Source organism: Pleurodeles waltl, chromosome 9, assembly GCF_031143425.1.
Source record: "Pleurodeles waltl isolate 20211129_DDA chromosome 9, aPleWal1.hap1.20221129, whole genome shotgun sequence".
Lineage (NCBI taxonomy): Eukaryota > Metazoa > Chordata > Amphibia > Caudata > Salamandridae > Pleurodeles > Pleurodeles waltl.
In genome coordinates this window covers 917,718,334-917,745,361 of record NC_090448.1, presented here as the reverse complement: position 1 = coordinate 917,745,361, position 27,028 = coordinate 917,718,334, and the positions used below count along the sequence as shown (strand labels likewise).

At 45.4% G+C, this 27,028-nt stretch overlaps 1 protein-coding gene across 6 annotated transcripts in view; it reads right to left on the bottom strand.

Moving 5' to 3' along the window:
* The window catches only part of VRK1 (VRK serine/threonine kinase 1), a 224,657-nt gene that overhangs the window by 15,318 nt on the left and 182,311 nt on the right, over nt 1–27,028 (bottom strand). For all 6 annotated transcript variants that reach the window (XM_069208279.1, XM_069208280.1, XM_069208275.1 and 3 more), the window contains one exon: nt 20,854–20,935. In XM_069208279.1, the coding sequence (XP_069064380.1) occupies nt 20,854–20,935 (82 nt within the window). The remainder of the gene's footprint in view (nt 1–20,853; nt 20,936–27,028) is intronic.

Here is a 27,028-nt window from a genome sequence, read left to right as displayed (position 1 = left end):
GTGGGCTGTTTCTGCACGTCTGCTTGAAGCTCACTCACTCTGCAAGCAGAAGTGATGGCAACAAGAAAGACAGTTTTGAAAGTGAGGAGCCGTAAAGGGCAATTGTGCATTGGCTCAAAGGGAGTACACATTAAGTAAATAAGGACAAGATTGAGGTCCACAGAGGCATGATAAATTGAGAGGAAATAAATGGGTAAGACCTTTAAGGAATCGATTGACAATAGGAGACTTAAAGAGTGAGGGCTGATCAGGTAGCCTAAGAAAGGCAGAAATGGCCGATAAATACCCTTTAAAGGTGCCCAAAGCAGAGCCCTGCTGGGCCAAACAAAGAATAAAACAAAAGAGCTTCAGATAGAGCAGCAGAGAGGGGATCAACAGATTTGTTGGTACACCATGCCACAAATTTATGCCAACAACAGGCATATACCATTTTGGTGGAGGGATGCCTGGCTGCCAAGATAACATCACAGACGTCGGGTGGAAGATCAAAAGTCATCAACTGCCGCCACTCAATCTCCAACACATGAAGGCGGAGATTAGACAGGTTCAGTGGAGAACCGTCTCCTGTTGCTGCAACAGAAGATCCGCCTGAAGAGGCAGTCCGAGTGGAGTATCGGTGGCCATGCTCAATAGCTCTGGATACCATACTCTCTGTGCCCAGTCTGGAGCCACCAAGATACCTTGGGCCCGGCCGTACCTGATCTTCTTGAGAACTCTACGCAGAAGTGGTATAGGCGGAAAGGCATAAAGGAGGCCGGAGTTCCACTCGAGATGAAAAGCATCTCCAAGTGAGTGCCGACTTGAAAAGGCGCAAAACAGCTGACATTACACGTTCTCTGCGTAGGCGAACAGATCTAGCCAAGGCTCTTCCCACTGATGAAACAACAGCTAATTTCATCCGCTCTGGCATTCAGAGACCCTGCCAGATGCTGAACCACCAGGGTAATGCCCTGATGTTCCAGCCATGTCCAGAGGCGTAGTGCCTTCTGACAAAGGGTCAAGGACCCTACCCGCCCTGTTTGTTGCAGTACCACACGGCGGTTGTGTTGTCCATGAACACTTGCAGTAATTTCCCCTTGAGAGAAGGAAGAAATGCTTTCAACGCAGGCCTAATCACCCGGAGCTTCAGAAGATTGATATGGAGCCCAGACTTCGCCGGAGACGAGAGGCCTCTGATCTCCGCCTCTCCCATGTGGGCACCACAACCCAGAAGTGACTGATCTGTCACTATGGATAGATCTGGCTGGGGAAGGGAGAGGGAATCTGCCGTGGACCCAGTGCGGTTTCGAAAGCCACCACTGTAGGTCTTTCTCAGTCCCCTCCAAGATAAGGACCATGCCAGAGAGGCTTCCCTATGATGCGCCCACTAGAACTTCAAGTCCCACTGCAGAGCCTGCATGTGCCATCTGGCATTTGTTACTAGTAGTATGCAGGAGGCCATGAGGCCCAGCAGCCTCAGAGTCAGTCTCACCGAAACTGAAGACAGAGGCTGAAAGATCGGAATCATAGCCCGAATATCTTGGACTTGCTTTTCGGGAGGATAAGTCCGAAACTGCACTGTGTCCAGAACAGCTCCGATGAAAGGGAGTGTATGAGGGAGCCAGGTGTGACTTCGGCATGTTGATAGTGAACCCCATCGTGTGCAGGAGGCTCGCCGCAGTCTGAAGGTGGGAGACTACTTTCAGGGACGAGTCTGCTTTCAACAGCCAGTCTTCAAGGTAGGTGAAGACGGAGATCCCTAACCTGCCCAGATGAGCTACACCCACCGCCATCACTTTTGTGTACACTTGAGTAGCACTGGTAAGGCCGAAGGGGAGCATGGTAAACTGATAGTGCTTGTGACCTACCACGAATCGCAGGTGTCTGGGCAGGAAGGATGGGAATGTGGAAATAAGCATCCTGCAAGTCCAATGCTACCATCTAGTCTCCTAGGTCTAAGGCAGACAGGACCTGAGCCAGGGTGAGCATTTTGAATTTCTCCTTCTTGAGGAAGTAATTGAGGTCCTGAAGGTCTAGGATAGGACGTAAGCCCTTGTGCTTTTTAGGCATTACAAAGTAGCAGGAATAACAGTCATGATCAACTTCTGGGACAGGGACCTTCTCTATGGCTCCCTTGACCAAGAGAGCTGCGACTTCCCGGCGGAGAAGTGCCAAATGATCCTCCGGAAGATGGCTGACTGATGGAGGCATGGCTAGTGGGGCAGATTAGAAGGGGAGGGAATACCCTTTTCGAACTATCTGCGAAACCCACCTCTCCGTAGTGATGGATTCCCAGTGGGGGAGGTGATGGTGAATTCTGCTGCCAATTGGATCGGCGTGAGGGGACGGACTAGGAGGGTTTGGAGGCTGCAGTGGGAACAGGGGTGGACTGAGCAGCCATCTGGTTCCCTGCCCCACGCCCACATGGGATTCCACGTATCTGGCCACGCAGCGGCTGGACAGCGTGGGTGGCAGGGTAGCTGGGTTGGGGATGTGACAGGGAGCCCCCTCCGTGGCCACGAAAGGCAGACTGTTGGGGGTGAGGGGCAGCGGAAAGGCTAAGGAACTGAGTCGTAGCCCGGGACTCACTGAACCTCTCCAAGGCTGAGTCCACCTTGTCTCCAAAGAGACAGGAACACCTTCAAAGGGTTTGTCCATAAGAGACTGTTGGACATCGCCCGAAAAATCAGTATACAACCAGGCGTGGCATCTCAAGGCCACCGTCTTAGCAACCGATCTGCCCAGAGAGTTGGCCATGTCCAGCCCACATCGGATCATGAACTTCACCGCATATCTCCCATCAGTGACAGCTTGGGAGACTATAGCACGGGCTTCCTCCGGTATCTGCGGCAGAACTTGCGCGACCATATCCCACAGAGAGTGGGTATAGCGTCCTAAAAGGCTTGCGTGTTCACAGACCGTGGCACGAGACTGGAGGAAAAAAACATCTTCTTCCCCTATGTGGTGGTGCGGATGGGAATGCGCCTGAGGAAAAGGAAGCCTGGATGACAAGACTCTCAGGCGTTGGGACAGGAATTTACAGTTGTTCAGGGCTGGCCGATGACGGCATGCGATAGTCCTGTTTACAGGGGCCCCTTGTTGGGCCTGGACCAAGTACCCAAGAGGACATCGGTGAGGGTCTCATTGAATAGCAAAAGGGGCTTAGATGTGGAAGCCCCTGGCTGAAGCACCGCTGTCATTAGATTTGACCTGACCTGTACAGTAGGCAGCTCAAGGCGAAGGACCTCAGCCGCTCTACTGACCACCATACAATAAGTCGCTACCTTCGCCGCAGCCACGGTAGGAGGAAACAGCATGTCAGCCTCTGGAGAAGTGTCCGGGCCACTGGCCTCGCCCAACTCCTTTGCCCAGTCCAAAGTGGGGTCACCCTGGTATTCATAAGGGCCCAGGTACCCCTTTAATCCTTCCCCGAATTCGTACCCATAAGGTAAACGGTCCAAATCCGACCAGGGTTGAGTAGGCCCCATTGAAGACAGAGGTGGCATCGGATCGGGTCGATGTTGATTGTGGACACTACCGACGTTGGGAGCGTTGACAAATCGAACCAGCGGCGGGGGAAGGTCTCAGTGGTATGACCGGAGTTGGTGCAGATCCATAGGGGACCTCGGTGGCAGAGCCGAAGCTGCCGATGCGGAACCTGAGGGCCCCCGACCGACCCCCTGGGACCCAAAGGTGCCGTATCTGGGTCAGCCTGCCCATAAAGCTCCTTTAATTGGGCAGGGGTTTCTCCGGCTCCCGGAAATTCGGGGAAACGCAGAGCAGACCCAGAAGCAGTTTCCGAAGAAGGAGGCCTTGAGTATCGACGCTCCTCCCACGCCGCATCAGACGAGTGACGGGGTGAAGTCAAAGGGTGACGGGACTGCTTCTATTTCTTCCTACTTGTGCCCGAAGACTTTGAGGAATAATGGTGGTGGCTCTGCGAGTGGTCTCGATTCAAGTGCAAGGCCTTCAGCACTCGGAGCACGACTTCGGGTCGTGGTCGCGCACCAAGCACCACAAAAAGAGCCGATGCGGATCCGTCACTGACATCATGCAGAGACAGTCCTCGCCCAGCTTGAACTGGTCTTCTGGGACATCTTGATGTACCAAAAACTGACCAAAAACCTCGACAGAATGGTCAAACTCAGTCAAAAAGAGACCAGGGGAGCTCTCTCCGGATCAGCGCGTGGCATGGAAAGAAAAGAACTGATGTCAATGCGCTGAGGCAGCATCTATGTACTTCTCCCGACGTCATCACGGCGTGTACAACGCCAACGACACCCGCAGAGTCTACCGACGCGCAAGGGTACTGCTTGAAGAAACAATCTCTAGATCCAGTCTGATACCTGGGGAACAATTCTAAGGTAAGGAATCTAAAGTAAGGAATCTGCAACTAGAAGTCTCTATCAGATAGTTCTACCATCACACATGTGTTTATCGCTGTTGTGCTGAGGATCTTAATTCACTCCAACATATGTTAGCTGATATATGAATACGCTTTAGCTGAGTTATTGGGTATCTTTATCCACGTACCAATATAATATAGAAATCAGGTGTCTCAAAGCAGGCTTGATTGACTTATCAATAACGTTTGGTATCTTGAGCTATGCACCACAACGTCTATTAATATTGTTGGCATCTCGGCTAACACACAGATTTAGCTATGTTATTATAGGGTATCTTGATACATGTACCAAGCCACTTGCAATATTGACTCAGTCAATATTACGTTTTTATATTTTCAGGTATATCAACCGACCTGTTGATATCTTTATGAACAATAGGTAGCTAAACATTGATGAGCAGGGTCAGCATGTCTGTGTGTGGGATGTTAAAAATGGATTGGTATCCCAGTTGACTCCAGGGCTGTTCATTTGCTGGTAAGAGTAATATGGGAGTAGATGAGTTCTTTAAATCTGCAGATGCGGTGACCAGATCCCTGCTGTGGGATGGTAAGACCACCCACATTGCCCTGCAAACGCTGACTAGAAACCCATATGAAGGAGACTTATGTTTGCATTACAGAGTAGCCCAACTGCAGGATGTCAATGATTGGGCCTTTGCCCCACTGAAGGTTGAAGATAGTAGGAGACTGACGCCCAACCCCGCCCCACCCTCCCCACCCAAGGACACTTAAAAAGGTTTTAGGATGAGCAGAGCCACTCTAACACCCTTCCACCGATGGACCTAGTAATAAAAATATGGAAAGGATCCACAAAAGATGAGATGGCAGGGACGGCTAATGATAGAAACTCCATTACGGAACTCAGCCACACTGGGAGCCTTACAGGGGTTGGAATGCAGGCAACAGTGGAATATGATTGGGATATCAATATTGGGAGACATCTGGGGGGACTTCTCCCCTTTCCTGAATTACAGACTGTTAGACCTGGCATCCTTGGTGTGGCCTCCCCTGTCTTTTTTGCCACTGCTTCCCTTATTTTGACTGTGTGCTGGACTCTGTTTTTGCTACTCTGAGCGCTTTACCACTGCTGGCCAGTGCTAAAGTGCAGGTGCTCCCTTTGTAAAATGTAGGTGTAATTGGCTTTTCCAGGATTGCCACATATGATTTACTTGTATGTCCCTAGTACAGTGCGCTAGAGGTGACCAGGGCCTGTAAATCAACTAGAGGGCCTACAGCACTGGTTGTGCCACCCACATAAGTAGCCCTGTAAACCTGGTTTAGACCTACCACTGCAGTGTCTATTGGGCAGTTTTAAACTGCCAATTCGACCTGGCAAGTGCACCTACTTGTCAGGCCTAAACCTTCCCTTTATGTAAGGCACTCCTAATGGGCAGGGTGCAGTGTATGTTAAAAGGTGCAGCATGTACTGTAGTGTTTTACATGTCCTAATAATGAAATACTGCCAAATTCGTTTTTCACAGTTGCAAGGCCTATCTCTCTCATACGTTAACATGGGGCTGCCTTTAAATATCCTTGCAGTTTCCCTTTGAGAACAGATAGGAATAGGGAGTCTGGGGTGTCTGAACTCACAATTTAAAAATACATCTTTTGGTAAAGTTGTTTTTTAAATTGTCTGTTTGAAAATGCCACTTTTAGAAGGTGGGTATTTTCTTGCTTAAACCATTCTGTGACTCTGCCTGCTTGTGTATTCCCTTTCTGGGTCAGACTGACAATTGGGCTGCTTGTGAATCCCCTCTAGACAGTGGCACAAAGGGATCTGGGGTGCAGCCTGCATATCCTGATGGGCCATCTGAGCTAGAGTGGAGGGAGGAGTGGTCATTTACACTTGAATGGACTGTGCCTGCCCTCACACAATGCAGCCTCCAATTCCCTGGTATGAGTCTGGAGCTAGCCCTGGGGAAGGCAGGATCTTGTGAACAACAGATACTTTCCTTTGAAGTTTGCCTACTTTAAAAAGGCAGAAAGGAGTATAAGTAGTGGACCCAAAACCCCAGATTTTTAGATCACTGCTGGAATCAAGAGGAACCTCTGCCAAGGAGAAGAGCTGAAGAGCTGGAGGAGGAGTACTGCCCCCCTTACCTGTGACTGAGCTTTACTGGGTTGGCCTGCAGTTGAAGAGACAACAAAGACTGGACTTTGTGGTATATTTCTGCTTCTGAAAAATCTCCAAGGGCTTGGACTGAGCTTTCCTCTTGTTTTGAAGTCTCAGGGCCATCAAAGGCTTACTCTTCCAGCAACTGGACTCTCTGCTGAGACTCCTGCCCTGCCAACTGGTGCCCTATCCAGTCCCTGTGCCCTTGAGAGATGAAGTTGGCAGAACATGGACTAAAATCCACACACGCAAAATTGAAGCACCACCCACAAAGTAGCAGAAAAACACGACACCACCCACTTTGTGGCTAAAATCGACTTAGGACAGTCACCCACATGGCACTACTTGTCTAATTTTGTAATTAACACAACAGTTGTTTAATGAGGTTGTATACATTAAAATGACTGATACTTGCCACCAAATCTATAAGAATAGTGAATAGCTTGGTTGGCTGGTACTAGTCATTTTAAATGCATACAAATTCTGAAATGTCATTGATAACGCTCACAGAAGCAATGGGTGGTGCCGGCTGTAGAGGTCTCCAGACAAGGGCCCCAGCACTTTTTTCTTTTTTACAAATGAAATACTGCAGACACATTGATTAATCTGGTTGGTTTTCAAATTGTCAGCTCAATCTCATATATGAAACACTGACTTCGGAATTGTGTGCTCTGTCAGTGTCAAATATTACTATGTTTGTTTATGGCATATAAAAAAAAGGTTAAAAAAAAAAGAAAATAAAAAAAAAAAGATACTAGAGGGTTGTATTTTTTGGGTTCAATTACACTAGCAAAGCGGCAAGTAACGAATCACAAAAGGAAAATCGAGGACTGAAAAAGGTGTGCCCCAGGGACATCTAGTAATTATAAACATAGGTGAAATGAAGGAACCATGGGCCATATGCACAAACACATTTTCCCATTGACACAGAATGGGAAAAACCCTTTGCTACATCTGGCCCCATATGCCTTCATTCACAGGATGGAAATATCTACTCCTATATCTTTTTTTAATCACCCCGAGTTTCTAAACTCTTATACCTTTATTCCATTTGGTCTTCCATGTGATTCCCACAATTTTCCCTAGAATGAAAACAAAAACAAATTGCAAGCTCTGTGAAAGGAGTTAGTAGCCATACTCGCTGCAGTTTCAATTTCATTTTTTCAGCATTGTTTTTAAATGTGTTTATTTGCTACCTATATTACTATTTCATGTACCTGGAAGAAATCTTCATTTAGCCATTATTTTTTGCTTGTTGCCACTTTGTGGTCTCTTTGTTCTGCGCACTACATTTTTATGTTTTTTATCTATTTTAGAGTGCTTTAAGAAATAAAAACAAAATAGAACTAATACATATTATATGAAGTTTGATTATAAAGGCCTTTATGGACAAGATGATCACAAAGTACTTTGTGCAAGTGAAACATGGGTATCAAATAACAAGAGGTTATCAGTGAAATGCATGTGTTGAAACAAGGTTAATACTTGGTGATCCCGACCTTGGCTGTCTGTGTATAGGCCAGGATTGTTTATAAAAATAAATGAGCCAATATCAAGGGCCACAGCCGCCATGAGAATAAGCGGAAAGGAGAGACAAAAGTAAAAAGTTTGCTTGCAGTCAAACGTATCTGCATATGTGCAATTGTGCAATTATCCATGTAACAGGATCAATGTCCAAGGTGCCCCAGGGAGGGACAACCGTAAGGCATTTGCCAATGATAACAAAGGATTTTTGAAAGGCAAGCTCATGAACGAGTGATCGTGATGGGCGTGCCGTACGGGTGGTTAAAAGCCCACACAGATACAAACACTTCGGAAAAGCAGTGCTTGAGCGCGGCTATGCTCCACCCAAAAAAACAGGGAAACAAACAATTCCTGACCCAACCACTCGATGGAGAAATAATGCATGAATAATGCACAGCATGTGAATCCAGAAAAGGATTCATGCTGCAAAGCTACTTTTTACCACAATTTTTTAGTTCTACCTGGTAGCCCCATTTTTGCTATTTTTTTTTGGTTTCAGCCTAGTTGCAGTGGAAAAATATGTTAAACCACTGGGTGAACCACCTGCAAAGCTATACATTTCTGAATACTAGACTAAATTCCGAATTCAGCAAGGGATCATTAGTGCAGATTGCGCATGTCTCTCTCAAAAAAAAAAAATAAGTTGAAATAAAAAAATAATATTGAAAATCAGTAGAAAATGACATTTTCCATGATACCATTAACACAACTGACATACTGCTATGTTTCTCAGACTGTCCTGGTCACAGGAATATATAGAGATTGCTTGTTGCCCCAAAAAAATTAAAGATCCAGGGCCAAAAACTAAGCTGCAACTTGTAATGAAGTTTTTATGGTATCAACCAAGAGCGAAAATCTTCTGGCAGATTAACAAAATAACATATCTAGAAGTCTTAAAACCTTCAAAGCTTGAATATCTCTCACCAAAAACATGAGGATCATATCCTGAATTACCCGGATTCCCTGCAGAGACAAAAAGCCTTCAAAAATGCCTGCATCTGTGACACCTCCAATGAACACTTCTCTATGTGGACTTGAGGTAGCATCTGTACTTGTCGATAGAGCACTGTGGATCAAAAAGCAGAGACATCATACCCCAAAGGTGCTCTGAGAGCAGCTGAGGTGACCTTGCCTTCAAAAGGCAGTTGTTCAGGGATAAGAACATGTATATTACTGACCTGCTAAGAGGAACTGCAACCACAGACATTGCCTTGAGGGAGGGCTGTGAATTAAAAGTGAGCCAGGCCCATCACTAAGTAAAGGTATTTTTCAGACACAAGAACAGTATATTAAAGTATGCATAGTGCAGATCGAATGACACCATCCAGTCCTTGTAATCCAAAGATAACAAGAATTAAAAAAGGTTTTAAACATTAATTTCTCCTTACGGAACAATCAGTTCAATACTTGGAGGTACAGCCGCAGGCCTCCATCCTTTTTGTGGACCACCATGTAAAGGGAGTAACAAGTTCACGCTCTGCTTCGAGCCCCTTCTTGATTGTGCTTTAGACAAGCAACACCAGGGAGACCCTGGAAAAGAATTAGGCATGATCTGTTGAAAGAGGCACATCCAATTATGAACACCCAGAAAGGCTACACAAATCAGACTTGGATGACTGAAGGACCCATTGGTCCGCAAATATCAAACATCATTGAGTCAGGAAGTGGCAAATCGGTCTCTTCACTGGGGGCTTTTGTTCAACTAGGGGCAAAAAGTTCTCAGTAGACTTCTGGAGGGCCAGCGCATGTTGACCTTGATAGAAGGACAGACCTTCTGAGTAACTTTGAAACATCTGATCTCTCTAGTGAAACTCCTGAGGTGGGGAAGACTGGCTGTGCTTAAGTTTCACCACAGCAGAACTGGCTTTAAGGAGTTGGGCTCCATCAAAGGGCATATCCCTTAAGGAAGCCTAGACAACTCTGAAAATCTTGAAGAGTGCATCAAGGCATGTCTGTGGATGACCACATTGGTGACTCCACAGCTGAGTCTATAGAACCATAAGATTTGACTGGCCGTGTCCTGGAAATCTTGAACTGAGATCCTCCAGAAATGCAGGCAGAACCTTCTTCGTCACGTTCCCAAGAATGTGGCAATAATAGACCAGAAGGCAAAAGGTATTCAATGAATGGAGTGCCAAATTATCCAAAGAAAACACTTTCTTGTCCGTTGCATTGCTCTCCTTTGCATCCCAGTCCAAAGAAAAAGTAAAGGAATAAAGATTAACCTTGGTAGTAGAAGCTTGCCAAGGGTAGGATGCTGCATGAAAAACTATTGGTCTCCAGGTGCATGCTTGTGGCATCTGGGTGGTTCACAACTGTTGCAGAAAAGAGCACTGACTAAACAAGCAAGCTGGGATCCAATAGAGCCATGTAAAGGGTAATAGAGACTCAGAAGTAAAGGGCTCCAACTAGAGGATGTCCATGAGCAAATCGGGTTTTGCTTCCGTTGTAGGATGAAGGTGTTCTTATCCAGAGATATGAACGGATACTGCAAATGATGCACAATAAAGGAGGACCATATCGAGAATCAGAGGGCTGATTGACAAGTCCACTGCCATTCTGTAGATCAGAATGCGAGCATCAGTACAAAGCGGTAGAAGGGTGGCCGATTCCTCTTTATCATCCTCTTCAAAAATGGAGCAGAGGCTGAAATGGCCCTCATTCAGGTAAAATGAGGACACTGAGAACTGAGCCCTAAAGGATTCATCTTCAAAACAGGGCTGCACATTGGTAATGTTATAGCGAGACATGGGGTGCGCTCTCACAGGATTCAAATTCATGGCTCATGCAGGAAGATTCTGTATTTTATATTTTAGCTTTGTCTTAATATTATAATAAAGTTGAAGTTTTTTTCTGTTCATTAGTATTATTTATATTTATTGTTATTTATATGAATGTAGGAGAGTTGCTCTTGTTTCTTAATTGTATTTGATTCCCTGGTTCTCTCTCCTCATCAATTCAGGGACCCCTTATTTGACTTTTAAATGGTGCTGAAGCCAGTGGCAGTGCTGGTTGATGGTATTTCTGTGACGCGCCCTTTTCAGTGAAGTAAAAGTGTGGCCCCACATCAAGAGATGATCAGGTGTCTGAGCTGATTCAGGAAGCAATAGTGTATGAAAATGGCTCTTGTAGCAGTTAACCCCCACTTTTTGCCTTATATTGATGCTGACTTCACTGCGAATGTGCTAGGACCCTGCTAACCGGTCCCCAGCACCAGTTTTCTCTCTCTAAAAATGTACCATTGTTCCCACAATTGGCACACAGATAAGTCCCTTGTAAAAGATACCAGTGGTACCAAGGGCCCTGTGACCAGGGAAGGTTCCTAAGGGCTGCAGCATGTTTTGTGCCACCCTAAGGGACCCCTCATCTAACACATGCACACTGCCACTGCAGATTTCCTTTTTCTCCCCACCAACACACACAAAGTTGACATGGCATTCCCCTCAGGGTGCCATGCACACAAAATACTGCCTGCGGCATAAGTAAGTCACCCCTCTAGCAGGCCTTAAAGCCCTAAAGCAGGGTGCACTATACCACAGATGAGGGCATAGCAGCATGAGCAATATGCCCCTACAGCAGTGGTTCCCAACCTGTGGTCCAGAGACCCCAGGGGGTCCACGAAGCCTCCTCAGGGGGGTCTGGGACTGCTTAGAAAATTAAATATTATTAACAGATTAGGTCCCTAGCTTTTATTAATGACTTAGTGGTGGTGGGGGTCCCCAAATTCCAATAAAGATTCAGTGGGGGGTCCCCGGGCTCCAGTAATGATAAAGTGGGGGTCCAAAGAAGTCAAAAGGTTAGGAACCACTGACCCACAGTATCTAAGTCCATTCTTAGACATTGTAAGTACAGTGTGGCCATATTAAATATATGGTCTGTGAGTTTGTCAAGATGAACTCCACAGTTCCATAATGGCTACACTGAATACTGGGAAGTTTGGTATCAAACGTCTCAGAGCAATAAACCCACACTGATTCCAGTGTTGGATTTATTAAAAGAATGCACACAGAGGGCATCTTAGAGATGGTCCCTGTATTTTACACAATCCTCTAGTATAGGACTGACTGGTCTGTGCCACCCTGCCACTAGCAGACGAGTTTCTGACCCGTGGGGGAGTGGGGGGTGGTGGTGAGAGCCTTTGTGCTCTCTGAGGCCAGAAACCAAGCCTGCACTCAGTGGAGGTGCTTCACACCTCCCCCCCTGCAGGAACTGTAACACCTAGCGGTGAGTCTCATAGGCTTAGGCTTTGTGTTACAATGCCCAAGGGCACTCCAGCTAGCGGAGATGCCCAGCCCCAGGACACTTTTGGTGGCAAGTCCAGAGGGATAATTAGGAGAAACAAGGAGTCACCACCTCAGCAAGGACCACTTCACAGCCAGGACCAACCCTAAGATCTCCAGAGCTGAAGTGACCCCCTCCATCTTGGTTTGGAGGATCAGGGCCAATAGGGATATGAATGTGCCCCCCTCTCCAATGGGGCACCAGGAGGGTGTAGCTACCCCGAGGGACAGTAGCCATTGGCTACTGCTCTCTAACTCTGAAAACGCCCCTAAATCTTGGATTTAAGGGCTCCCTGAACCAAGCTAGTCAGAGTCCTGACGGCCTCACAAGAAGACGAAGGACTGCTTAAATGAAACCTCAGCAGAGAAGGAAAGGAGACAACAATTGACTTGGCCCCACCCCTACCAGCCTGCCTCCTGCTTCAAAGAACCTGAAGAAGAAAGGTGACGCGCCCTGCAGGTCCAGCGAACTCTGGAGGTTTTTCAGAGGACTGCTTGCATCACGGAGGATCAAGAACTCCAATGGACAGCGGCCTTGTCCAAAGAAGAAAACTGTTCTAAAGGAAACCCACCTCACTCCAGAAGCGTGAGTCCTAATCACTCTGCACCAGACACCCACGGTCAGAATCCAGGTGACGGCGACCAAGTGCCCACCCTAGGTTGACCTCTCCACCCCTCCACGACACCTGTAGAGGGAATCCCAAGGACCCCCCTGACCGCAACGGTCCTGGACGAAGATAACCAACACCAAAGACACACTGCACCCGCAGCACCCAAGACTTGGAGAAATCGACACCCGATGCAGCGACGATCGACAGGTGGCTCTCTTTCCTGTCTGACCGGTCGTGTGCCTAAGACCCTACCCCTCCCCACACCCCCACCTGCCATGACCTCACCTGCAGCACCTAGGTGATCTCCGGGGTCCACTCAGAGTTTAATTGGAAATCCAGTGTCGCTGGTGGTGTGGGATTGGTGCCTACTTAGGGCCCCACCAGTGCTCCTCTAATCCCCCCCCCCCCCCCCGGTCTGTCCTCCAAGCCGCAGGTACTTACCTGCTGACAGACCGAATTCCGAGTATCCCCTGTCTCCACAGGAGCCCACGTTAAAATTGCTCAACTTTGACCTCTGCACCCGGCCAGCCCCGTGCTGCATTGATGATGGGTGTTTGGGGTTGACTTGAACCCCCAACGGTTGACTATCTATAACCCGGAGACTGGAACTGTAAGTCATGTACTTACCTCTAAACGTGTACTTGATTTTCTTCCCCCGGGAACTGTTCTGAAAATGCACTATGTTCCACTTTTAAGAAAGATATTCTGTTTTCTTAAAAACTGTTTACTTGACTAAAGGTAATGAAAATGTCACTTACCCAGTGTACATCTGTTCGTGGCATCAGTCGCTGAAGATTCACATGTTGTGCATAGCCCGCCATCTGGTGTTGGGTCGGAGTGTTACAAGTTGTTTTTCTTCGAAGAAGTCTTTCGAGTCACGGGACCGAGGGACTCCTCCTCTTTGTCTCCATTGCGCATGGGCGTCGACTCCATCTTCCATTGTTTTCCCCGCAGAGGGTGAGGTAGGAGTTGTTTGTTAGTAATAGTGCCCATGCAATGGAGTGAATAAGTATGTACCTATTTAAGATTTAATATATTTACAAATGTACAAAGTTGAAGCTAACTTCCAAACGGCTACAGGCTCCCGGGGAGGTGGGTGGGCACATGTGAATCTTCAGCGACTGATGCCACGAACAGATGTACACTGGGTAAGTGACATTTTCAGTTCGATGGCATCTGTCGCTGTAGATACACATGTTGTGCATAGACTAGTAAGCAGTTATCTCCCCAAAAGCGGTGGCTCAGCCTGTAGGAGTGGAAGTAGTCTGAAATAAGGTTCTTAGTCCGGCTTGACCTACTGTGGCTTGTTGTGCTGATAGCACGTCTACACAGTAGTGCTTGGTAAATGTGTGAGGCGTAGACCATGTGGCTGCCTTACATATTTCGTGCATTGGAATATTCCCTAGGAAGGCCATGGTAGCGCCTTTCTTTCTGGTTGAGTGTGCCCTTGGTGTAATGGGCAGTTGTCTTTTTGCTTTAAGGTAGCAGATTTGGATGCACTTAACTATCCATCTGGCTATACCCTGTTTCGATATTGGGTTTCCTGCGTGAGGTTTTTGAAATGCAATAAACAGTTGTTTAGTTTTTCTGATGTTTTTAGTTCTGTCGATGTAGTACATTAGTGCTCTTTTGACGTCTAATGTATGTAGTGCCCTTTCAGCTATGGAATCTGGCTGTGGGAAGAACACTGGTAGCTCTACCGTTTGATTTAGGTGGAACGGTGAAATAACCTTTGGCAAAAATTTAGGATTGGTCCTTAGGACTACTTTATTTTTGTGTAGTTGGATAAAAGGTTCTTGTATTGTAAACGCCTGAATTTCACTTACTCTTCTTAGAGATGTGATGGCGATGAGAAATGCAACTTTCCATGTTAGGAATTGTATTTCGCAAGAGTGCATAGGTTCAAAGGGTGGACCCATGAGTCTTGTTAAGACGATGTTGAGGTTCCATGAAGGAACGGGTGGTGTCCTTGGTGGTATAATTCTTTTGAGGCCTTCCATAAACGCTTTAATGACAGGTATCCTAAATAGTGAAGTTGAATGGGTAATCTGCAGGTATGCAGATATTGCTGCTAGGTGTATTTTAATGGAAGAGAAGGCCAGGTTCGATTTTTGTAAGTGTAGTAAGTAACCCACTACATCTTTTAGAGATGCGTGTAATGGTTGAATTTGATTATGATGGCAGTAGCAAACAAACCTTTTCCATTTGCTTGCATAGCAGTGTCTAGTGGATGGTCTTCTGGCTTGCTTTATGACTTCCATACATTCTAGTGTGAGGTTTAAGTGTCCGAATTCTAGGATTTCAGGAGCCAGATTGCTAGATTCAGCGATGCTGGGTTTGGATGCCTGATCTGTTGTTTGTGTTGTGTTAACAGATCTGGCCTGTTGGGCAACTTGACGTGGGGTACTACTGATAGGTCTAGCAGTGTTGTGTACCATGGTTGCCTTGCCCACGTTGGTGCTATCAGTATGAGTTTGAGTTTGTTTTGACTCAATTTGTTTACTAGATATGGAAGGAGAGGGAGAGGGGGAAAAGCGTACGCAAATATCCCTGACCAGTTCATCCATAGGGCATTGCCTTGAGACTGCCTGTGTGGGTATCTGGACGCAAAGTTTTGGCATTTTGCGTTCTCCTTTGTTACAAATAAGTCTATTTGAGGTGTTCCCCAACGTTTGAAGTAAGTGTTTAGAATTTGGGGGTGAATTTCCCACTCGTGGACCTGTTGGTGATCTCGAGAGAGATTGTCTGCAAGTTGATTCTGGATCCCTGGAATAAACTGTGCTATTAGGCGAATGTGGTTGTGAATTGCCCATTGCCATATTTTTTGTGCCAGAAGGCACAGCTGTGTCGAGTGTGTCCCCCCATGTTTGTTTAGATAATACATTGTTGTCATGTTGTCTGTTTTGACAAGAATGTATTTGTGAGTTATGATTGGTTGAAAAGCTTTTAATGCTTGGAAAACTGCCAGTAGTTTGAGGTGATTTATATGCCGCTTTCTTTGATGTACGTCCCATTGTCCTTGTATGCTGTGTTGATTGAGGTGTGCTCCCCACCCTGTCATGGAAGCATCTGTTGTTATCACGTATTGTGGCACTGGGTCTTGGAAAGGCCGCCCTTTGTTTAAATTTATATTGTTCCACCATAGAAGCGAGAGGTATGTTAGGCGGTCTATCAACACCAGATCTAGAAGCTGACCCTGTGCTTGTGACCATTGTGATGCTAGGCACTGTTGTAAGGGCCGCATGTGCAACCTTGCGTGTGGGACAATGGCTATGCATGAGGACATCATGCCTAGGAGTTGTAATATCTTCGCCTGTATTCTTTGTGTTGGATACATGCGTTGTATAATCTTTTGGAAATTTTGAACCCTTTGTGGACTTGGAGTGGCTATTCCCTTTGTTGTATCTATTGTCGCTCCTAGGTATTGTTGTACCTTGCACGGCAGAATGTGTGATTTCGCATAGTTGATGGTGAAACCGAGTTTGTAGAGGGTTTGTATGACCTGATCTGTGTGGTGTGAGCACCTTGTCAGTGAGTCGGTCTTGATTAGCCAGTCGTCTAGATACGGGAATACGTGTATTTGCTGCCTTCTGATGTGTGCAGCCACTACTGCTAGGCACTTTGTGAAGACTCTTGGTGCAGTTGTTAAACCGAAGGGCAATACTTTGAATTGGTAATGTATTCCTTTGAATACGAACCTTAGGTATTTCCTGTGCGACGGATGTATTGGTATGTGGAAATACGCGTCTTTGAGATCTAAGGTTGTCATGTAATCTTGTTGCTTTAGCAATGGTAACACTTCCTGTAGCGTGACCATGTGAAAGTGTTTTGATTTGATGTATGTGTTTAGTGTTCTGAGGTCTAGGATTGGTCTCAGTGTTTTGTCCTTCTTTGGTATTAGAAAGTACAGTGATTATACCCCTGTATTTGTTTGTGTATCTGGTACCAGTTCTATTGCGTTCTTTTGCAGTAATGCTTGAACTTCTATTTCTAGAAGGTCCGAATGTTGTTTTGATATATTTTGTGCCTTTGGTGGTATGTTTGGAGGGATTTGTAGAAATTCTATGCAATAACCATGTTGGATAATTGCTAAGACCCAAGTGTCTGTTGTTATGTTTTCCCACTCTTGGTAATACTGACTTATTCTTCCCCCCACTGGTGTTGTGTGGAGGGGATGAGTGACGTGTGAGTCACTGTTTGTTTGTAGGTGTTTTGGGGCCTTGAAATTTTCCCCTGCTTCTAGGGAATTGTCCCCCTCTGTATTGGCCCCGAAAACCTCCCCTTTGGTACTGTCCCTGGTAGGTGGACGGTGTTGACTGTGAGGTACTGGGTTGTGTGGATTGACTCCGAAACCCCCCTCTAAAGGTTGTCTTGCGGAAGGTGTTGAAAGTGCCTCTGCTCTGCGGGGAGTAGAGTGCGCCCATGGCTTTTGCAGTGTCAGTGTCCTTTTTTAGCTTCTCAATTGCCGTGTCCACTTCAGGTCCGAACAAATGTTGCTCATTGAATGGCATATTGAGCACCGCCTGCTGTATCTCTGGTTTAAAACCAGATGTTCGTAGCCACGCGTGCCTTCGGATGGTTACTGCTGTGTTAACCGTTCTTGCTGCTGTGTCCGCTGCGTCCATAGAGGAGCGTATCTGGTTATTGGAGATGTTTTGGCCCTCCTCAACCACTTGTTTCGCCCTCTTTCGTAGTTCTGTGGGTAGATGCTCAATGAGGTGTTGCATCTCATCCCAGTGGGCTCTGTCATATCGCGCTAGGAACGCTTGAGAGTTTGCGATGCGCCACTGGTTTGCAGCCTGTACTGCGACCCTTTTACCGGCTGCATCGAACTTTCGGCTCTCCTTATCTGGGGGAGGTGCATCGCCTGATGTGTGGGAGTTTGCTCTCTTGCGAGCCGCCCCTACCACAACCAAATCTGGTGGCAGTTGTGAGGTGATGAAAGCTGGGACTGAGGGAGGTGCTTTATATTTTTTTTCCACCCTCGGTGTTATTGCCCTACTTTTGACAGGCTCTTTGAATATGTCCTTTGTGTGCCTTAGCATTCCTGGGAGCATAGGCAAGCTTTGGTAGGTGCTATGTGTGGAAGAGAGGGTGTTGAAGAGGAAGTCATCTTCGACAGGCTCTGAGTGTAGAGACACGTTGTGGAACTCTGCTGCTCTAGCCACCACTTGTGAATATGCTGTGCTGTCTTCTGGTGGTGAGGGCTTTGTAGGATACGCCTCAGGACTGTTGTCCGACACTGGGGCGTCGTATAAGTCCCAAGCATCTTGGTCCTGGTCACCTTGGCTTAAGGTGGTGTGAGCCGGTGAATGTGACGGAGTCTGTGCTGGTGAAATGGTAGCCACAGGTGGAGGAGAGGGTGGCGGAGTTACCTTCTTCACCAGTTTTGTTTGTGGTGTTTGTTCTTGTTGGAACTCCAGTCTCCTCTTCCTCTTAATAGGGGGAAGGGTGCTTATTTTCACTGTTCCACTCTGTATAAAAATCCTTTTTTGAGTGTGGTCCACCTCGGTGGATTGTAATTCCTCTTCGAATCTATGCTTTCGCATCTGAGAGGACAGTGATTGTTCCTCTGAATAGGAACCGGTAGTTGGCTCGGTTGCGGGTCGTTTTGGCACCGAAACCATGTCCACGCTCTTTTTCGGCTCCGAGGCGACTTTCCTCTTTTTCGGAGCCGGCCCCTCTCGGCGTCGATCCTCCTCAGTGCCGCTGTCTCTGCGTCGAGCAGCTTCGGCTCCGCTATCTTGGCGTCGATCTTTGCCGGCAGCACTATCTCGGTCCCGAGATGGCTGGGTGCCTGTGTCTCGACCCGAGTCGGACGATCTTGGCACTATTTCGGCCTTCTTCGGTGCCGATGGTCGGTCACCGAGTTTATGGGTTGAGCCATGGCCTGACGGCAGTGGCGTCCCCTGGGCCTTGTTAGTTTTCTTATGTGCTATCTTCGACGTCTTACTCACTGTTTCATGGTCGTCGAATTCGTCCGAGTCCGATTCATGGATCGAGAAGGCTTCTACTTCTTCTTGTTCCTCGAAACCTTGGTGTCCTGTCGGCGTGGACGCCATTTGCAGTCTTCTGGCTCGGCGGTCACGGAGCGTTTTTCGGGACCGGAACGCACGACAGGCCTCACAAGTTTCTTCCCTGTGCTCGGGCGACAGGCACAGGTTACAGACCGAATGTTGGTCTGTATATGGGTATTTGTTGTGGCATTTAGGACAGAAACGGAACGGGGTCCGTTCCATCAGCGTCGATGTCACACGCGGTCGGGCCGACCAGGCCCCGACGGGGGATCGAAAACTACCCCGAAGGGCAACGGAGATGTTATTGTATCGATGCGATGTCGATGCTATCTAACCCGATCCCGAACGCAACAATACCGACGTAATTTTCCGATTTTGAGCTAACTTTCCGTTCCGAAACCCGGAGCGAAAGGAACACGTCCGAACCCGATGGCGGAAAGAAAACAATCGAAGATGGAGTCGACGCCCATGCGCAATGGAGACAAAGAGGAGGAGTCCCTCGGTCCTGTGACTCGAAAGACTTCTTCGAAGAAAAACAACTTGTAACACTCCGACCCAACACCAGATGGCGGGCTATGCACAACATGTGTATCTACAGCGACAGATGCCATCGAACACAAAGTTACATTGATGTCTATGCTAAGTACTCACCTGCAACAGTATTTACTTCTGAACTGAGTCTTGTGGTTCTAGTAATAAAGTAACAAAAATATATTTTTCTATATAAAATCCTATTGGTCTGAAGTTAAGTCATTGAGTGTGTGTTTCTTCTATTGATAGTGTGTGCAAAACAAATGCTTAACACTACGCTCTGATAAGCCTAACTGCTCAAACACACTACCACAAATAGAGCATTAGTAATTATCTATGATTGCCTCTGTAAAAACATATTGGGGAACCCCTGGACTCTGTGCACACTATATCTCATTTTGATATAGTATATACAGAGCCAGCTTCCTACAACTAGGGAAGGGCCCACTAGTGTAAGGATGAAAGTAGGTCTCAAAGGTTCTGTGGGGGCATGAGGATACACCACCGGGAGCAAGTGTCATTTTATAATTGCAGGATGGCCTCTTTAAAGGACGCTGCCTACTGAGGATTTGATGCTAGCCCATGGAACTCTGGGTGCATACGTTCCAGAGTCAAAAGTGGCTTCATGTATTATGATGAAGCTGAGGTGAAGTCTTTTGGACGCTGTCCAGGAGACCACGCCTGTAAACAGGAGCTTGTGGAAATCAAGAAACCTCATTTGTGCTTGTTCTTGGAAGCCTTACCCTTCAGCTTACCTGATGAGGGTGACATGGCGTATTCTTCTGGTATAAAGCCATGTAAAGTTTGGATTTTAGCTCTCCGACTACCTTTAGATGCACCACGGAGCATTTTTCGCAGAACTTGGAGTACATTTTGGCCTCAGACACCACAGAGCGCGAATCATGTGGGTCCATGAGAATAAAGTAATGTGATATGGTTTAAAAAAAACAGTAGTCAGTGAAGGCAAAATCTTCACTACAGTGCCACCAACATTTTCAATTTTGAGAAAAAAAATAGTTTAAAAACTAACTATCGATAGGAGTGGAGCTTTGATCTGTTTTAAAAGGCCAGAAAAAAGGAATGGATGTTGTGCTGCAGGCATGGAGTCTATATGTGGCTATGTATCATCATGTCGGGAACAGGATTGAAAAGTGGAGTATATGGATAGCACAACCTATGCTTAGATAGAGTCAGGATCATGGCAGGATTCAACATGTGAGGAACTTGCAAGGACTAATCAGTATCCTATCCAACCTTGGTTTGGAAGAGCTTAACACTAGACAGCAATATCCTAGAACAACCACGTCTTCAGACTCTTCTTGAGCACCATGCAGCTGAAACAAAGTGCATTTGAATCATTCGGGTTTGGTTTGGGGTAGTTCAATTAACTTACCTGCAGTTGTTGTTTTCTTTGCAGGGCTCTCTGAAACCACAGGATCTGCCTCAAAAATTGGCTCATTTGTCTTGGTTTTTTTCTACAATTTGAAAAAGTATGCATATTAAAAACGTAAGCAGACACAGCGTATGGTTATTGGCAGTAACATCTTCACAACAAGTTAAACAGCATCCTTAACATGAGAAATGTAATGAAATTGTATTAGACAATAAGAAAAACTGTAGAGAAAACAGTAGTCTCTACAGTCCAACTAAAATGTACTTATGCTATAACGTTCATAAAGAACACGATGAGGTAGTGCCAATACGGATGTAGTGATATTTATGGTATATGTAGTAACTGAACGTTTTGCAGAAACAATATTGAACTGCATCTTGTTATATTATTTAGTTGTTCAACATAATTGGATTGCATTGGTACATACAAGTACTTACAAAATCAGAATCGAACTACAATGGAATTTTGGGAGTTACCTTAGTGTTACAGGGCAAAAGCTAATGATGTGAGAAATACGTGAGCAGTATGTATGGACTGAGTTAGGGATATCAGAAATTAATAACTTACAGGCTACTGACATTTAAAAAGAATTTCAAGTTTAATAAGGAAGGGTTTCATGACTTCTCCCAAAAAACTAAAGAATTTTAGAGCTAAAGTGCCAATTTTTTTTATTTTTTAAAGACAGTAAGGGTTGAGGGCTATGGGGTGGCAACGGAGGAGAAGAAGGGAAAACGCAGCACAGGGAGGGTGCTGGAGGCAGCCGTGAGGGAAAGAACATGAGTGAGATAGAACAACACAGATCACGGGTTTGGAGGAAATAAGCACATGGACGAGAGAAAAAAAGAGCAGGGGGAGAGAAGAACAAGGGCCGGAGAAAAGTTTGACATGCTGTCCATCGAATATGAAATATACAATGACCATTAAGCTAACCACTGGTAAGCAATGAGTTAATTTTAAGCTCACTCTGCGACACCTTGGTGAGCTGACATTATGTATTTTGCAACCGCACATCTTGCTCTGATAGGGGTGATATACCGATTTGCTTTGTTTTTTTCTGCCATCTATTTCTCAGTTGCTTTCGTCATTGCCAGGCTGCTCACCATATGATTTCAGAAATAAGATACTTCTCATGTATTTCAATGGATGTGGAAGGACATAACCAAACGACTGAATGAAAAATAGGAACACCAGAATACTAACTACTGGGTGATACAAGATGCATGTGGTGAGTTTAAGACAATGGCTAAAAGTTCTGGAGAAAAAGCCAGTAGTTGGAGAAGGGTGACAAAGTCCTTAAAAGTAAGCACAGAATACAGTACGTTTAACATGAACGGTAAACGCGTCTTACTTGTCAAACTTCAAATTATTTTGCTGAACAGAATTACGCTGTACTTTCAAAGTAGTGTTATGAAAAGGGGGCGAGTAGATCAAATTTGAATTTTATCTTAAAAGTATTCTACAGCAAAATATTGTACAACAGATAATTCTGACAAACTTCCAGTATATTTTAAGTTTATTCTAGAGAGGGAAAAACGTGCAGGCATCTTTTTTTAACAAAATAAGCAGTGAAACAAACTAACACAACGGCAATTAGTGTTCAGCATTGCGAATTTATGCAGGATAAGGCACGCAAAAAGCAAGCATATTTCCAACTAGAACACAATGATAATCAGCAATATATAAATGTCATCATACCCACAAAGTAAATAATTCAAAGAACAGACAGTTGCTGTGTATTATAAGTTACAGGACGTCACATCTGGCATTTAAAAAAAGCACTACTCAGTGCCCTATTACCAAATCTGAATCGGAATATAAATGAAACAAGGTAATGATTCACAAAGCAAAACAGCCTTGATAGACAGCCCATCGAAGCAATGGAAAACCACAAAAAAAGACCGATGGAAGCCAATGGCGTTAGGGGGAAGCTACTAATTCCAACTCCACTTTAAAAAAAACATGATTACATGTAACGTTTCATACAGCTAAAGCTGCCTGTGGGGTGCAGTCTCATGCATTTTAACACTTCTGATCGATCATGAGTCAGGCTTGTCAGTCCATCAGTCTAGAGCCGGGCGGGGTGGACGATGTGCGACGCAGATGGTGTGGTGTATCAGAAGAGTCCCTATTACATGTGACTCTTCTGATACACCACTGACCAATATTTTCTATCTTAAGTGCGAGGACTTGCAGGGAAGCTCTCCCAACCTGTTAAAAAAGGTGAATAATGTCAGTTATAGGGATGCTTTATGTAACATATGACAGCAGAAATTGGCAATTTAAAATGACAGCACGGAGCACTTTACCCAGCCCGGGCCGCAACTTACTGGCACAGAGCACATTGAATAGGTAGGGGACAACTGAAAAGTGTAACTGAAAATGTCCATGAAGGTCCTTACCATGGTGGGACACCGAGTATGGGGCACTTCTATCTTCGGGGCTCTATTTTTTTTTTTAGTACGGAGCATTTTAGCCGACTACCGGAACGATGGACTATGAAGCAATTTCACCCTAATCACTTAATTGGGTGCTGCCCCAAGGTCTCTATGAATAAGGCACTGTGTAAGGACTTTTATACTGGTGACTAAGTAGTGAGTACCTTGCTTCTCTGGGCCACGCTTCAGCACGGAGCACTTTAGCTTAGCATAGGAATGATGTTTGTTCCTGGAGTCATTTTTTCCTCCAAATTCCCTGAGAATCAAGTGCTGCCATATGGCGTCCATGAGTAAAGTATAGTGTGAGGTGAAATTTCAGTAGTGAGTGCCAAAGGGTGATCATTAACTTAAAATGTGTTCTGTTTAATGAAATACTGTTTTTATCTTGTTACATACCATTGATGCCCAAAAAGGTAATCACTAACTTGAAGTGAAATGCTGTTTTTTTTATTTCGCTTTATGTCTGCTATTTATGCTATAATGTGAAGATTTTAATAAACTGAACATCAGTAACATTCTAATTTTATCACAGTCTATAAATAATCATATTGTGGGGTTCATTATAATAGGATGTGATGTAAAAGTCAATGTTGTCCTCACAATGGAGCATAACATACACATTTTGGTGCTTACTGCATCAAAATTGTTCACCCCTGTATTTACTGGGTCTCTTTACAATTTACATTTTGGCAGGTTTGATTTGCGAAATTTTCGTTAAGTGTGGCAGAGGCCTGAACAATTCAATCCTATAGGCATCGACAGACTGACAGTCAGTGACTAACAATTAAAATTATAGTTTTGCAAAGCTCAGCGACTGATAGCACGAGAACACTTGGGGGTGAGATGTGACGTTCTGGTTCAATCCTTGGCAAATATTTCACGAAGTTGCATCTGCAGTGGGAAGAACACAAAGTTTTGCTTATGGTATTGATTGTACTAGGAAGGAGTTGTTCCACATTTAATAAATGTACAAATGTCTCCATTGCTTGAGAACCAAACTGGTGGATAAATTATCATTGCTGAGGGACTGTAGATCTATCTGTGCATAGAATCTGTGTGCTGCTTAAGCACTGGCTCGGTGTGTCGTTCAGTCGAATAAAGTTGGCTCTTAAAGAACAATCATACTAATGTGTTCTACTGATGAAGTCGGCATTGACAGATAGCTGGAGAATGTGGGCATGCCATTAGCACTTGTAATAGTGTCAGTCAGGCTAGCAATCTAAGCAGAGGCAGAAGGCGTGCCAAACAGAAGGATATCCCCCCCTATATTTCTGATCCTTGTTTGTAGACCTAACTTGGCTCCACTGGAAAGTGGCACATATGTATTCCTGGTAGTTATTTTAAAGCAACAAGGGGAGTAGGGCAGGTGACAGGAAGTAAAATTTAACCCAGGAGTAAATAGACTGCAGTCAGATTGCCTGTGAGAGGTAAAAGGCGTGCCAGTTTTATCATCCCTTCCCCATCACCATGGAAAAATTGGTAAGGACAGAGTGGTGAAGAAAGTGTGTGTTTTCCTTCAGAGGAGAAGCGGTTCTTCTTCAGGCGTAAAGAGCTTGCCGGAGTGGTAGGCCATCAAGGGTATGAAAGCCAATTAGAGGCTATAGGCAGATGTGATTGAGAACCTTATCCATATCCAGATCATCTCACAGGCAGGAAGGTAAAGGTGAACTGTGCCACGTTTTCCCTTAGTTTGTGAGTGTAGAAATGTTTTAGGTGGGGCAGTTTGCTTCTAGGTGTAAGAGCAGTAAACCCCCTCACTCCCCCACACATCCACCTGAACTCAAGGGAAAGTTAGATGAGGGAAAGCCAACCTTGAAATGCTGATAAAGGTTGGTATGTATACTTTATGATTTAAAGAATGGCATGATTTTACCCAAAAGGGCTTGAAATTGCTATTTCCTGAAAATGGTAAGTTTGAAGTAAAATGCTTGCTATATTTGCAGAAGTGCACAAACAATCGATCACCAGAGGTACAGGGGCTGAATTAGTGGGAACAGAATACAGCCGATAAAGCGAATGAAAGTAAGGTAAAAAGGTGTGCAAGGCGATGGTTGGCACATGAAAGGAAGCTTTTAAGAAGCAAAAGGCATACTGGTGAGAAGATGCTGCGGAAGGAACTGGATTGTATCTTTCCTTGGTGATAACCTTCGACTCCTAAGGGGCCGGAGGAAGACAAAGACTGCCTTGTTGAATGTGCATCCCGCCCATCCTCCATAGGTGCCTGAAAATTCAATGGAAACATTTCTGGAAGAGAAATAGAAATCCCTAGAGTATTATGTCAAATGAAACATTAAAAGAGCCAGCAAGGGAAGGTTTAAGTGAAGATGTAATTGTTGAATTAATAATAAAGGCTAGTGGTTACGCAAGGGTGGTGTATCATCAACTTATTACTAAGGCTAAAAAAAAAACGGGGTAGAAAGTAATCGGCATAAAGAGAAAATACGCTTGTCATATTTGTTAAAAATCAATAAAGACGAAGTGAGGAACTAAAATATATCATCATTGTAGCATTAGTTTAAGAATCTGTTAGTAAAGATTAGAAAGTGAAAGGATGTAGAAGGATTGAAGGAGGAATTAAGGAGAGAGGGCTTTGACAAAGAGGCGACACAGTATGATGATTAAAGTGATACATTAGAAATGCAACTGCTTGAGTGGGTGGGCTGGAATTTCTGTTAAGAGAAGTACCGGGGCCAGATCGGCAACCAGTACATATTCATGTGACATTGCCAGGTATGACCTGTGGTAATTTACAAAAGATGTCCCAAGCTGCAGGAAACCCCGGAGAAGTGATATACAAAGGAAAAGAGAAACCGAAGCTGTCAGAATTATTGTGGTCAGATTTGGATTCATTGTTCTATATCGTAGTGTCTAAAGACCTGTGGTACAATTGTAAGGTGTTGAGAGGGGACCAGACGTGGAGCCACTGCATGTGGGTACCAAGTTTGTGTACTCATTGATAATAACTGAAACATATACGGTGGTGATGCAGTATTTGAAGGAAAAGGTCCAGCCACACTTGTAAATTGGTCCAGGATAATGCACTCTACGTCCAACAAGCAATGAGGGTGTATAGGCAGCAAGAAGAACCCGGAAGATGGAGGAAATGGGCAAGGTGATCCTGGCAGAGGCAGAACCCGGGGAGATGAGGGAAGGCACACAGATGTATGTTTCAAGTGTGGGAAGACAGTTCACTGGACAAATGACTGTCCAGAGACAGGAAAGGAAAATCTACGAAGGGGAGTTCTGCAATATCAATGTGCTCCACCTTCAGCGCTAACTGTTCAGGCCCTGTCAGTCACTCTTATTCCTTCAGCAGTAGTGGCAACTCAATTCTATCTATTGGACCCTCCCTCTACAATATTGTTTGCACGTCAGCAGATATTGAATGATGCATTTCCTCATTTGGCTGCCATGACGGGTGGTTCAGACAGGCCCCAATTATTGCCCATTGCTTGTAGGCTCCGAGTTGATCAGGAAGGTTCCGGCCTGAAGTAGAGAGTGAAAGTACCTTGGGTAGGATTCCTGGCTGATAGTGGGGCTGCATGTTCTACCATACAACCCACAGAAGTTCCCCAATTACCCCTCATGACAAAATTAGTGCATTCAGCATTTCAAACTATTACTCATCCCATCTGAACCTCTGTTCCCTTACCTACGGAATCCATCGGTGAGCATCAATTTTTGATCAGCTACTCCTATGAATTTGTTGAGGAGGGATGTCCTGGGTGAAATGAATTCTG